This window comes from Nerophis lumbriciformis, linkage group LG08, assembly GCF_033978685.3.
Source record: "Nerophis lumbriciformis linkage group LG08, RoL_Nlum_v2.1, whole genome shotgun sequence".
Taxonomy (NCBI): domain Eukaryota; kingdom Metazoa; phylum Chordata; class Actinopteri; order Syngnathiformes; family Syngnathidae; genus Nerophis; species Nerophis lumbriciformis.
This window is the reverse complement of record NC_084555.2, coordinates 53585740-53599413: the sequence shown is the minus strand read 5'-3', so window position 1 is coordinate 53599413 and position 13674 is coordinate 53585740. Positions and strand designations below refer to the sequence as shown.

Below are 13674 nucleotides of genomic sequence, written 5' to 3'. Positions count from 1 at the left end.
GAAACTCATTTCGGCCGCTTGTACCCGTGATCTTGTCCTTTCGGTCATGACCCAAAGCTCATGACCATAGGTGAGGATGGGAACGTAGATCGACCGGTAAATTGAGAGCTTTGCCTTCCGGCTCAGCTCCTTCTTCACCACAACGGATCGATACAGCGTCCGCATTACTGAAGACGCCGCACCGATCCGCCTGTCGATCTCACGATCCACTCTTCCCCCACTCGTGAACAAGACTCCTAGGTACTTGAACTCCTCCACTTGGGGAAGGGTCTCCTCCCCAACCCAGAGATGGCACTCCACCCTTTTCCGGGAGAGAACCATGGACTCGGACTTGGAGGTGCTGATTACCATCCCAGTCGCTTCACACTCGGCTGCGAACCGATCCAGTGAGAGCTGAAGATCTTGGCCGGAGGAAGCCATCAGGACCACATCATCTGCAAATAGCAGTGACCTAATCCTGCAGCCACCAAACCAGATCCCCTCAACGCCCTGACTGCGCCTAGAAATTCTGTCCATAAAGGTTATGAACAGAATCGGTGACAAAGGGCGGAGTCCAACCCTCACTGGAAACGTGTCCGACTTACTGCCGGCAATGCGGACCAAGCTCTGACACTGATCATACAGGGAGCGGACTGCCACAATAAGACAGTCCGATACCCCATACTCTCTGAGCACTCCCCACAGGACTTCCCGAGGGACACGGTCGAATGCCTTCTCCAAGTCCACAAAACACATGTAGACTGGTTGGGCAAACTCCCATGCACCCTCAAGGACCCTGCCGAGAGTATAGAGCTGGTCCACAGTTCCACGACCAGGACGAAAACCACACTGTTCCTCCTGAATCCGAGGTTCGACTATCCGGCGTAGCCTCCTCTCCAGTACACCTGAATAGACCCATCAAGGCAACTATTACAAATAACAACAAATGTTCTTCTAAAATACATTTTCTGACTATTGTCAAAATCTCCCCAAACGTAGCCCACTTCTTTGTGCTACAATTTTTTACTCTATTACAATTCTTTTTTAATGTTATTGTGGTGGATGGTCCAAATCTTAAACAGCAACAAAAGTGAATTAAGTACAAAAGTTTTATTTACTTACCGTATTTTCCGCACCATAAGGCGCCCTGGGTTATAAGCCGCGCCTTCAATGAACGGCATATTTCAAAACTTTGTCCACCTATAAGCCGCCCCGTGTTGTAAGCCGCATCTAACTGCGCTAAAGGAATGTCAAAAAAACAGTCAAATAGGTCAGTCAAACTTTAATAATATATTAAAACCAGCGTGATGTGGGCGCGCATGGAGTCGTATATCAACATGGACGGAGCTGCGTGAAAAAAGCCACCCGGCCTCTTCGCGTAAACTTAAACTTACCTTAACCACTCGCTCATCTTTTCTTCATCCATCCCTTCGAGTTAGCTTTTATGATGACGCCGGCTGGAAAGGTCTCTTTTGGCAAGGTCTTCCTTTTGAATATCACCATGGGTGGAAGTTTCTGGCCATTAGCATGGCAAGCTAGAACCACAGTGAAGGATGACTTCTCATTCCCTGTGGTGCGAATATTCACCGTACGTGCTCCCGTTGTATCCACAGTGCGGTTCACAGGAATATCAGTTGCTGTGAAATAGTAATCCGTGTGCGGATGGAGAGATTGCGTCTTTTCATGAACCGGATCCCTGTCGCTTAGTAGGAGCCATTTTGTGGTCTTTACAGATGTAAACACACAAAGGAAATGAAACGGTAATATCCGCGCGCTTTTTCTTCTACGCGGGCGGGTGGTTGCTTACAGTAGAAGAAGAAGCGCTTCCTGTTCTATGGGGGCGGGTGCTTACCTTGGCGGTTGCTTGCGTAGAAGAAGAAGCGCTTCCTGTTCTACCGGGAAAAAAGATGGCGGCTGTTTACCGAAGTTGCGAGACCGAAACTTTATGAAAATGAATCTTAATATTAATCCATATATAAAGCGCACCGGGTTATAAGGCGCACTGTCAGCTTTTGAGAAAATTTGTGGTTTTTAGGTGCGCCTTATAGTGCGGAAAATACGGTATAATCAAAAAGTACAAAGTTGGATTGAATTGCCCGTGCAAACAGACAAGGTCCTCCGGAGAATCACTCATCGGCTTGGTCTATTTGGCCATTTGTCTTTTTTACGTTGTTTTGGACGTGTTTATTCTGCAACCTCCTTGAATTCTTCAGCCATAACAAGCAATCAAAACATTTTGTAGAACGGTCAGACCGACCACTCCTTCAACTCTAACCCACAAATGCTCCTTTAATGGTTCAGAATAGAACAAAAGAACCGAGCAGACATTCTTAATGCTTCAATGTCCTTCTCTTCTCGGACTTCGACGGACATAAAATATGGTTCAAAAGGTCAGAAATTCCACTACATTATCATACTTGCCAACCTTGAGACCTCCGATTTCGGGGGGTGGAGGGCGTGGTTGGGGGCGTAGTTGGGGGCGTGGTTAAGATATATATATAAGAAATACTTGACTTTCAGTGAATTCTAGCTATTTATATATATATATTTTAGTAGGGGGCAGTAGGGCGTTTCTTCCCAATTGAAGGCTATCACCTGCAGACCGGAAGTGTCTTGTCATTCTGATGAGCGCGACCAGTCTGTGAACAATTGCAACGTCCTGTGTGCTTTTTCCTCCTGTATAACAGGTTAGTTTTGGTGAATCAACTCACTGAATAATATCCATGTGATCTTTATAAGTTTAAGTACACATTCTGATGGTGGAGCCTAACTCTAAAGTGTTTGTGAGTTGTAGTTTGTATTTGTGAATGAATCCAGTGCACAGCTGCAGTAATCAATACAAAAAGGCGACGTGAGTGCGCAATGTTTATATAGGAACTTCTGATCCTAATTCAGACTCCCAAATTAGAGCTCCCGTTTTCTTATTGATTTTATAATGTATATTTGTATAATGTGTGTGTTCTGAAATAGTGACAGAGAATAGAACAAGGATGGACAATTCAACCCTTAACTCAACAATGAGTAGATGAGTGTTATGTGTGTGTGTATGTGTAAATAAATGAACACTGAAATTCAAGTATTTATTTTATTTATATATATATATATTTATATATATTTATATATATATATATATATATATATATATATATATATATATATATATATATATATATATATATATATATATATATATATAAAATATTTGAATTTCAGTGTTCATTTATTTACACATATATACATTCAAGTATTTATTTTATTTATATATATATATATATATATATATATATATATATATATATATATATATATATATATATATATATAAAATAAATACTTGAATTTCAGTGTTCATTTATTTACACATATACACACACATAACACTCATCTACTCATTGTTGAGTTAAGGGTTGAATTGTCCATCCTTGTTCTATTCTCGGTCACTATTTCAGAACACACACATTATACAAATATACATTATAAAATCAATAAGAAAACGGGAGCTCTAATTTGGGAGTCTGAATTAGGATCAGAAGTTCCTATATAAACATTGCGCACTCACGTCGCCTTTTTGTATTGATTACTGCAGCTGTGCACTGGATTCATTCACAAATACAAACTACAACTCACAAACACTTTAGAGTTAGGCTCCACCGTCAGAATGTGTACTTAAACTTATAAAGATCACATGGATATTATTCACTGAGTTGATTCATCAAAACTAACCTGTTATACAGGAGGAAAAAGCACACAGGACGTTTCAATTGTTCACAGACTGGTCGCTCTCATCAGAATGACAAGACACTTCCGGTCTGCAGGTGATAGCATTCAATTGGGAAGAAACGCCCTACTGCCCCCTACTGACCAATGTGAATACTGATAAACGTGTAATGACAGCTCCAAAAACGAATTCAAACCACAAAATAAAATAAATAAATCAACACAAAAATGTGACACATTATGGGTGGGTCACATATGCATGTACAGTAGATGGCAGTATTGTCCTGTTTAAAAGTGTCACAACATTGCTGTTTACGGCAGACGAACTGCTTTACGGTAGACGAAAACTTGACTGCTGTTGTTGTGTGTTGTTACCGCGCTGGGAGGACGTTAATGAAACTGCCTAACAATAAACCCACATAAGAAACCAAGAACTCGCCCTCGGTCATTAGCTGTTTATATTGTGGGAAAGCGGACGTGTGAACAGGCTGTCAACACGTCACTCAGGTCCGCATGGAGCTGGAGGGGGCGTGGCCTCCAGCTCCGCCTGAATCTCGGGAGATTTTCGGGAGAAAATTTGTCCCGGGAGGTTTTCGGGAGAGGCGCTGAATTTCGGGAGTCTCCCGGAAAATCCGGGAGGGTTGGCAAGTATGACATTATTAACATGTTATTATTCATAACCAGCCCACACACCTGGTCAACATTTCCCCAAACTTGTCTAAACATTTGTGCTACAATTTTTGATTTGTCTAACTCGGGGCTCGGCAACCCAAAACGTTGAAAGAGCCATATTGGACCAAAAATACAAAAAAAATAATCTGTCTGGAGCTGCAAAAAATGTTAAGACTTATTATAATGATGGCAACACATGATGTAAATATGCCTGATTAGCATTCTATAACAAGTCAAAAAAGCTCACCTTTGTGTATTCACGCACAGTGTAAATCATTTGGTGGACAAAATGAAACAAATAAGGAGTGGCATAAAACATCTTTCTGTGGCAGCGTCGGAGAAAGTTGTACATGTAAACAAACTGTTGAGTCACAGTCCACACAACGGTGAGTTCAAGGGCCGCTGAAATTAGTAGGACTGCCTGATTAGCATTCCATAACAAATCAACAAAGCTCACCTTTGTGTATTCACGCACAGTCTAAAGCGTTTGGTGGACAAAATGAAACAAATAAGGAGTGGCATAAAACATCTTTCTGTGGCAGCGTCGGAGAAAGTTGTACATGTAAACAAACTGTTGAGTCACAGTCCACACAACGGTGAGTTCAAGGGCCACTGAAATTAGTAGGACTGCCTGATTAGCATTCCATAACGAATCAACAAAGCTCACCTTTGTGTCTTCACGCACAGTGTAAAGCGTTTGGTGGACAAAATGAAACAAAGAAGGAGTGGCATAAAACATCTTTCTGTGGCAGCGTCGGAGAAAGTTGTACATGTAAACAAACTGTTGAGTCACAGTCCACACAACGGTGAGTTCAAGGGCCGCTGAAATTAGTAGGACTGCCTGATTAGCATTCCATAGCAAATCAACAAAGCTCACCTTTGTGTATTCACGCACAGTGTAAAGCGTTTGGTGGACAAAATGAAACAAAGAAGGGGTGGCGTAAAACATCTTTCTGTGGCAGCGTCGGAGAAAGTTGTACATGTAAACAAACTGTTGAGTCACAGTCCACACAACGGTGAGTTCAAGGGCCGCTGAAATTAGTAGGACAAAACGGCGCTCGCCAAATAATTTCATCGGCGAAGCATAAACACAAACATATTAAACAGTTGGCTTTCTAACAATTAGGAAGGTGTTTGTCCTCCTACAGAAACAATATTACAACAAAAAATATATTTGTCACCCCATTTTTTTCCATTTCCATACATTTTGTGAAAAAGCCCCCAGTCTAACTATTATCATTTTTATGTAATACTAACAGGTTACTCAACCCAAAATATGAAAGAGTTATATTGGACCACAAATACAAGAAGGTAATCTGTCTGGAGCTGCAAAAATGGTAAAATACTTATATAAGTGTTATAATGATGGCAACACATGATGTAAGTAGCTAATTAGCTGTATTAGCCTACTATCAAAATGACTGTGTCGCATTTCATTTGTTTCTGTGTTGATGTTGAAATATAATATTTATTCTACACATTTTTACAACATTAGTAAAACTTCTTAGAAGGTGAGATAACTCCTGGAAATGACTGGCTTTTAACGGCCAAAGGTATTACAATCTTGTTTGCTGTGGTCTGGAACAACATGGCACACTAACAACTATCAGAAATGCAGCCAATATTACATACAGATAATGTGTCATGAGACATGGAAAAATAAAGTAAATACACAGAGGACGTAAATAAAGGGAATCAAATATACCTAAAAACAAGGCATAATGATGCAGCTAGCCTAAATAGCATGTTAGCATTGATTAGCTTGCAGTCACGCTCTGCCCAAATATGCCTGATTAGCACTCCAACAAGTCAATGACATCAACAAAGCTCACCTTTGTGCATTCACACAGCATAAAACATTTGGTGAACAAAATTAGATATGTAAACAAACTGTTGCGTCACAGACTTAAACAAGTGTAAAAACTTATTGGGGTGTTACCATTTAGTGGTCAACTGTACGGAATATGTACTGTACTGTGCAATGTACTAATAAAAGTCTCAATCAATCAATCCAAAACAGTCCACACAATGGTGAGTTCAGGAACCGCCGAAATGAGTAGGACAAAAGGATGTTGACCAAATAGTGTCATCAGTGAAGCATACACACAAACGTATTAAACAGTGGCCGTTCTAACACTTGGGAATGTTTGTGTCATGTTTGTCCTCAAACAAAAAACATACTAAAACAAAAAAAATTATTTCCCCCCCTTTTTCCATTTTCAATCTTTTTTAAAAAATGCTCCAGGGAGCCACTAGGGCGGCACCAAAGAGCCACGGCTTGCTGATCCCCGAGTTAGACAAAAAAAATGTGCAGCACGAGCGCTTAGGACTAATTTGGGGACATTTTGACAAGGTTATGAATAATAAAATGTTAATAACATTAAATGTTGACATAAAAACTATAATAGACTAACAACTGTTGCAGCACAAACAAATGGCACAAGTTTGGGGAGAGTTTGACAAGGCGCGCTGGTTATGAATAATAACTGATTCAACAACAAAAACTAGAATACTTCACAAAACAATAAGTGGACAAGAAATTGCAGCACTAACAAATGTGACAAGGTGGAGGCTTGTTAGGAATAAAAACACTAATAGACTAAACATTTTTGCAGCCCAGCTGACAAGTTTGGGGAGATTATGACGAGGTGGTTATGAATAACAAGACAGTAAGAACATAAAAACTATAATATTTGTAAAACACAAACAAATGTGACAGTTCCAGAGAGAGATTCACACAATGGGTTATGATATAATTACACAATAATAATAATAATAATAGATTTTATTTGTAAAAAGCACTTTCCATTGAGCAAACAACCTCAAAGTCTTATAGTGTACTAAAAAAATAAATAAAAAGATAACAATTAAAAAAAACTAGAACTAGAAAAAAGGCTTATAAGGGTTTTTAAGCCTTTTTTAAAAGCATCTACAGTCTGTGGTGCCCTCAGGTGGTCAGGGAGAGCGTTCCACAGACTGGGAGCGGCGGAGCAGAACATTAACACAATGGGTAATGGTTTAATTACACATTATTAACTAATGAGAAAGAAATAATTTGACACGTTTGTGGAGCTGTTGACAAAAGAAGGGTTTTTAAGCCTTTTTTAAAAGCATCTACAGTCTGTGGTGCCCTCAGGTGGTCAGGGAGGGCGTTCCACAGACTGGGAGCGGCGGAGCAGATTATTAATCAACACAATGGGTAATGGTTTAATTACACATTATTAACTAATGACAAAGACAAATAATTTGACAAGTTTGGGGAGCTGTTGACAAGGTGAAGGGGCTGGATGACATCACTTGTTGGGAAATATCTTCCAGAAGGACTTCAAACCCCTTTTTACGACAAACGGAGCACAAAAGGAACGGCAGTGCTACTTTCATGTTTGCAATAATAAGGGGCGTCAACTTCACACGAGGCCACAACATTAGGTACACCTGCACAATCTGACGACTCGACTAATTTTGCTCGCGTTCACGTTAGAATGTTTGTTAGGCCAACATATTGCCTCAGCGTTATTCTGCACAGCTTCCCTAACCATGCTTGATCACGCCACAAGGGGGCACCACTGAGTCACGTGCACATGATGATGATGATGATGATGATGAACACTGTCCACTCGAAAAAATATGTTCACACACATCAGTGATGGCATTTATTACTGAAAAAAGGGAGCAACCACACTTTTTTTTTTTCAATTCATGGTTTATAGTGCTGTGGAATAAAAATGTTCTATACAATATATCGCTGCTGAGTGTCCTTAATCGCTTATTTTAATTATCTGCTTGCCCAGGTTTCCTCCTTCCATCATTGAGCAGAATGCAACTGCAAGACAAAACAATTCGGACAATTTTAGCAATAATTACAACTAGAATTGGCCGATACGCGATCATGCTTGAGAGTCCAGGGTGAGTGGAGCGTGTGGATGTTGGAACGGTCCCGATCGGATGAGAAATGTGGGATTTGGAGAGGTTTGTATATCCCCTCATTCATTTTAAATGGGAAATTCCTGGTAATTTGGGTGATCAGGGAATTTTTCTAACCGGGAAACGTGCTGGCTTGAATGTCCACGGTGAGTGGAGTGTGTGGATGGTGGAACGGTTCAAGTCGGTTGAGAAATGTGGGATATGTATATTTCGCATTCTTTGTCAATGGGGGGGAAATTCTGGGAAAACCGGGAATTTGTGGAAAGGGAAAACATGTTTTGGGTTTGAAATATCAGAAGAGTAGTGTGTGTGTGGATGGCTGAAAGGTCGGAATCGGGTAAAAAATGACGCAAAATTTTGAGAATTGTAGAACTTTGAATATATGTCCATTCATTTGAATGGGAATTTCCCCAAAAAAATGGGAATTTCAGGAAAACCGGGACATTTTGAAAATATATATAATACCACAATTGTCCAAGATGATATGAATGGGTTGGTGTTGGAATTTTTCAAAACGGTTGAAAAATGTTGGCATAGTAACAGTTTTTAACAGTCAGAATTCCTGGAATTTTGGGAAAACTGGGAATTTTTACAAAAACTAAACAAGCTAAGAAGAATGTTTTGAAGGTGGAATGGTCAAAAACGGATGAAAAATGTGCACTGTTAAAACCTTAAAGGAAGAGGTCAAAACCGGGAATTCCTGGAAATTTTCTGAAATTGGAAAATGGTAGTTTGATTGTCCAAGGTGAGTGTTTTGGGAAATGGTTTGAATTGGTTGAGAAATATGGCAATTGTGCAAGTTGGAAAAAAGGCCCATTCATTTTCAACGGGCAAAATGACCCGGAAAACCAGGATTTCTGGGTAATCTGGGATATTTGGGTAAGGAAAACATGTTTTGGGCTGGAAATATCAGAAGAGTAGTGTGTGTGTGGATGGCTGAAAGGTCGGAATCGGGTAAAAAAAAAATTACGCTAAATTTTGGGAATTGTAAAACTATGATTATGTCCATTCATTTGAATGGGAATTTATTAGAAATTTGGGAATTTCAGGAAAACTGGGAATTTTTGAAAATATATATAATACCACAATTGTCCAAAATGATATGAATGGGTTGATGTTGGAATTTTTCGAAACGGTTGAAAAATGTTGGCATAGTAACAGTTTGAATTGGCACTTCGGAATTCCTGGAATTTTGGGGAAATTGGGAATTTTTACGAAAACAAAACAAGCTAAGAGGAATGTTTTGAAGGTGGAATGGTCAAAAACGGTTGAAAAATGTGTACTGTTAAAACCTTAAAGGAAGAGGTAATAACCGGGAATTCCTGGAATTTTTCTGAAATTGGAAAATGGTAGTTTGATTGTCCAAGGTGAGTGTTTTGTGGAATGGTTTGAATTGGTTGAGAAATATGGCAATTGTGCAAGTTCGAAAAATGCACCATTTTCAATGGGCACAATGGCCCGGGAAACCAGGATTTCTGGGTAATCTGGGATATTTGGGGAAAGGGAAAACATGTTTTGGGTTTGAAATATCAGAAGAGTAGTGTGTGTGTGGATTGCTGAAAGGTCGGAATCGGGTAAAAAAAAATTACGCAAAATTTTGGGAATTGTAGAACTATGAATATATGTCCATTCATTTGAATGGGAATTTCCTAGAAATTTGGGAATTTCAGGAAAGCCGGGAATTTTTGAATATATATATAATACCACAATTGTCCAAGATGATATGAATGGATTGGTGTTGGAATTTTTTGAAACGGTTGACAAATGTTGGCATAGTAACAGTTTGAATTGGCACTTCGGAATTCCTGGAGTTTTGGGAAAACTGGGAATTTTTATGAAAACAAAACAAGCTAAGAGGAATGTTTTGAAGGTGGAATGGTCAAAAACGGTTGAAAAATGTGCACTGTTAAAACCTTAAAGGAAGAGGTAAAAACCGGGAATTCCTGGAATTTTTCTGAAATTGGAAAATTGTAGTTTGATTGTCCAAGGTGAGTGTTTTGCGGAATGGTTTGAATTGGTTGAGAAATATGGCAATTGTGCAAGTTCGAAAAATGCACCATTTTCAATGGGCACAATGACCCGGGAAATCAGGATTTCTGGGTAATCTGGGATATTTGGGGAAAGGGAAAACATGTTTTGGGTTTGAAATATCAGAACGTGTGGATGGCTGAAAGGTCGGAATCGGGTAAAAAAAATTACGCAAAATTTTGGGAATTGTAAAACTATGAATATATGTCTATTCATTTGAATGGGAATTTCCTACAAATTTGGGAATTTCAGGAAAACCGGGAATTTTTGAAAATATATTACCACAATTGTCCAAGATGATATGAATAGGTTGGTGTTGGAATTTTTTGAAACGGTTGACAAATGTTGGCATAGTAACAGTTTTTAACAGTCGGAATTCCTGGAATTTTGGGAAAACTGGGAATTTTTACAAAAACAAACCAAGCTAAGAGGAATGTTTTGAAGGTGGAATGGTCAAAAACGGTTGAAAAATGTGAACTGTTAAAACCTTAAAGGAAGAGGTAAAAACCGGGAATTCCTGGAAATTTTCTGAAATTGGAAAATGCTAGTTTGATTGTCCAAGGTGAGTGTTTTGTGGAATGGTTTGAATTGGTTGAGAAATATGGCAATTGTGCAAGTTGGAAAAAAGGCCCATTCATTTTCAACGGGGAAAATGACCCGGAAAAACAGGATTTCTGGGTAATCTGGGATATTTGGGTAAGGGAAAACATGTTTTGGGTTTGAAATATCAGAAGAGTAGTGTGTGTGTGGATGACTGAAAGGTCGGAATCAGGTAAAAAAATGACGCAAATTTTTGAGAATTGTAAAACTATGAATATATGTCCATTCATTTGAATGGGAATTTCCTAGAAATTTGGGAATTTCAGGAAAACCGGGAAATTTTGAAAATATATACAATACCACAATTGTCCAAGATGATATGAATGGGTTGGTGTTGGAATTTTTCGAAACGGTTGAAAAATGTTGGCATAGTAACAATTTGAATTGGCACTTCGGAATTCCTGGAATTTTGGGAAAACTGGGAATTTTTACAAAAACAAAACAACCTAAGAGGAATGTTTTGAAGGTGGAATGGTCAAAAACGGTTGAAAAATGTGCACTGTTGAAACCTTAAAGGAAGAGGTAATAACCGGGAATTCCTGGAAATTTTCTGAAATTGGAAAATAGTAGTTTGATTGTCCAAGGTGAGTGTTTTGCGGAATGGTTTGAATTGGTTGAGAAATATGGCAATTGTGCAAGTTGGAAAAAAGGCCCATTCATTTTCAACGGGCAAAAAGACCCGGAAAACCAGGATTTTTGGGTAATCTGGGATATTTGGGTAAGGGAAAACATGTTTTGGGTTTGAAATGTCAGAAGAGTAGTGTGTGTGTGGATGGCTGAAAGGTCGGAATCGGGTAAGAAATGATGCAAATTTTTGAGAATTGTAGAACTTTGAATATGTCCATTCATTTGAATGGGAATTTATTAGAAATTTGGGAATTTCAGGAAAACTGGGACATTTTGAAAATGTATATAATACCACAATTTTCCAAAATGATATGAATGGGTTGGTGTTGGAATTTTTTGAAACGGTTGACAAATGTTGGCATAGTAACAGTTTGAATTGGCACTTCGGAATTCCTGGAATTTTGTGAAAACTGGGAATTTTTACAAAAACAAAACAACCTAAGAGGAATGTTTTGAAGGTGGAATGGTCAAAAACGGTTGAAAAATGTGCACTGTTAAAACCTTAAAGGAAGAGGTAAAAACCGGGAATTCCTGGAATTTTTCTGAAATTGGAAAATGTTAGTTTGATTGTCCAATGTGGAATGGTTTGAATTGGTTGAGAAATATGGCAATTGTGCAAGTTCGAAAAATGCACCATTTTCAATGGGCACAATGACCCGGGAAACCAGGATTTCTGGGTAATCTGGGATATTTGGGGAAAGGGAAAACATGTTTTGGGTTTAAAATATCAGAAGAGTAGTGTGTGTGTGGATGGCTGAAAGGTCGGAATCGGGTAAAGAAATTACGCACAATTTTGGGAATTGTAGAACTATGAATATGTCCCGTCATTTGAATGGGAATTTCCTAGAAATTTGGGAATTTCAGGAAAACCGGGAATTTTTGAAAATATATTACCACAATTGTCCAAGATGATATGAATGGGTTGGTGTTGGAATTTTTTGAAACGGTTGACAAATGTTGGCATAGTAACAGTTTGAATTGGCACTTCGGAATTCCTGGAATTTTGGGAAAACTGGGAATTTTTACAAAAACAAAACAACCTAAGAGGAATGTTTTGAAGGTGGAATGGTCAAAAGCGGTTGAAAAATGTGGACTGTTAAAACCTTAAAGGAAGAGGTAAAAACCGGGAATTCCTGGAATTTTTCTGAAATTGGAAAATGGTAGTTTGATTGTCCAAGGTGAGTGTTTTGCGGAATGGTTTGAATTGGTTGAGAAATATGGCAATTGTGCAAGTTGGAAAAAAGGCCCATTCATTTTCAACGCGCAAAATGACCCGGAAAACCAGGATTTCTGGGTAATCTGGGATATTTGGGTAAGGGAAAACATGTTTTGGGCTTGAAATATCAGAAGAGTAGTGTGTGTGTGGATTGCTGAAAGGTCGGAATCGGGTAAAAAAAAATTACGCAAAATTTTGGGAATTGTAGAACTATGAATATATGTCCATTCATTTGAATAGGAATTTCCTAGAAATTTGGGAATTTCAGGAAAAAACGGGAATTTTTGAAAATATAATACCACAATTGTCCAAGATGATATGAATGGGTTGGTGTTGGAATTTTTTGAAACGGTTGACAAATGTTGGCATAGTAACAGTTTGAATTGGCACTTCGGAATTCCTGGAATTTTGGGAAAACTGGGAATTTTTATGAAAACAAAACAACCTAAGAGGAATGTTTTGAATGTGGAATGGTCAAAAACGCTTGAAAAATGTGCACTGTTAAAACCTTAAAGGGAGAGGTAAAAACCGTGAATTCCTGGAATTTTTCTGAAATTGGAAAATGGTAGTTTGATTGTCCAAGGTGAGTGTTTTGCGGAATGGTTTGAATTGGTTGAGAAATATGGCAATTGTGCAAGTTGGAAAAAAGGCCCATTCATTTTCAATGGGCAAAATGACCCGGAAAACCAGGATTTCTGGGTAATCTGGGATATTTGGGTAAGGGAAAACATGTTTTGGGTTTGAAATATCAGAAGAGTAGTGTGTGTGTGGATGGCTGAAAGGTCGGAATCGGGTAAAAAATGACGCAAATTTTTGAGAATTGTAGAACTTTGAATATGTCCATTCATTTGAATGGGAATTTATTAGAAATTTGGGAATTTCAGGAAAACTGGGACATTTTGAAAATATAT

The 13674-nt window shown here is 38.7% G+C and overlaps 1 protein-coding gene across 3 annotated transcripts in view; it reads right to left on the bottom strand.

Moving 5' to 3' along the window:
* Window positions 1-8022: 8022 nt before the first annotated feature.
* ptgr2 (prostaglandin reductase 2) overlaps window positions 8023-13674 on the bottom strand; it is a 41642-nt gene continuing 35990 nt past the window's right edge. For all 3 annotated transcript variants that reach the window (XM_061969191.1, XM_061969189.2, XM_061969190.1), the window contains one exon: window positions 8023-8191. In XM_061969191.1, coding sequence (XP_061825175.1) covers window positions 8127-8191 — 65 coding nt within the window. In that variant the 3' untranslated portion in view covers window positions 8023-8126. The remainder of the gene's footprint in view (window positions 8192-13674) is intronic.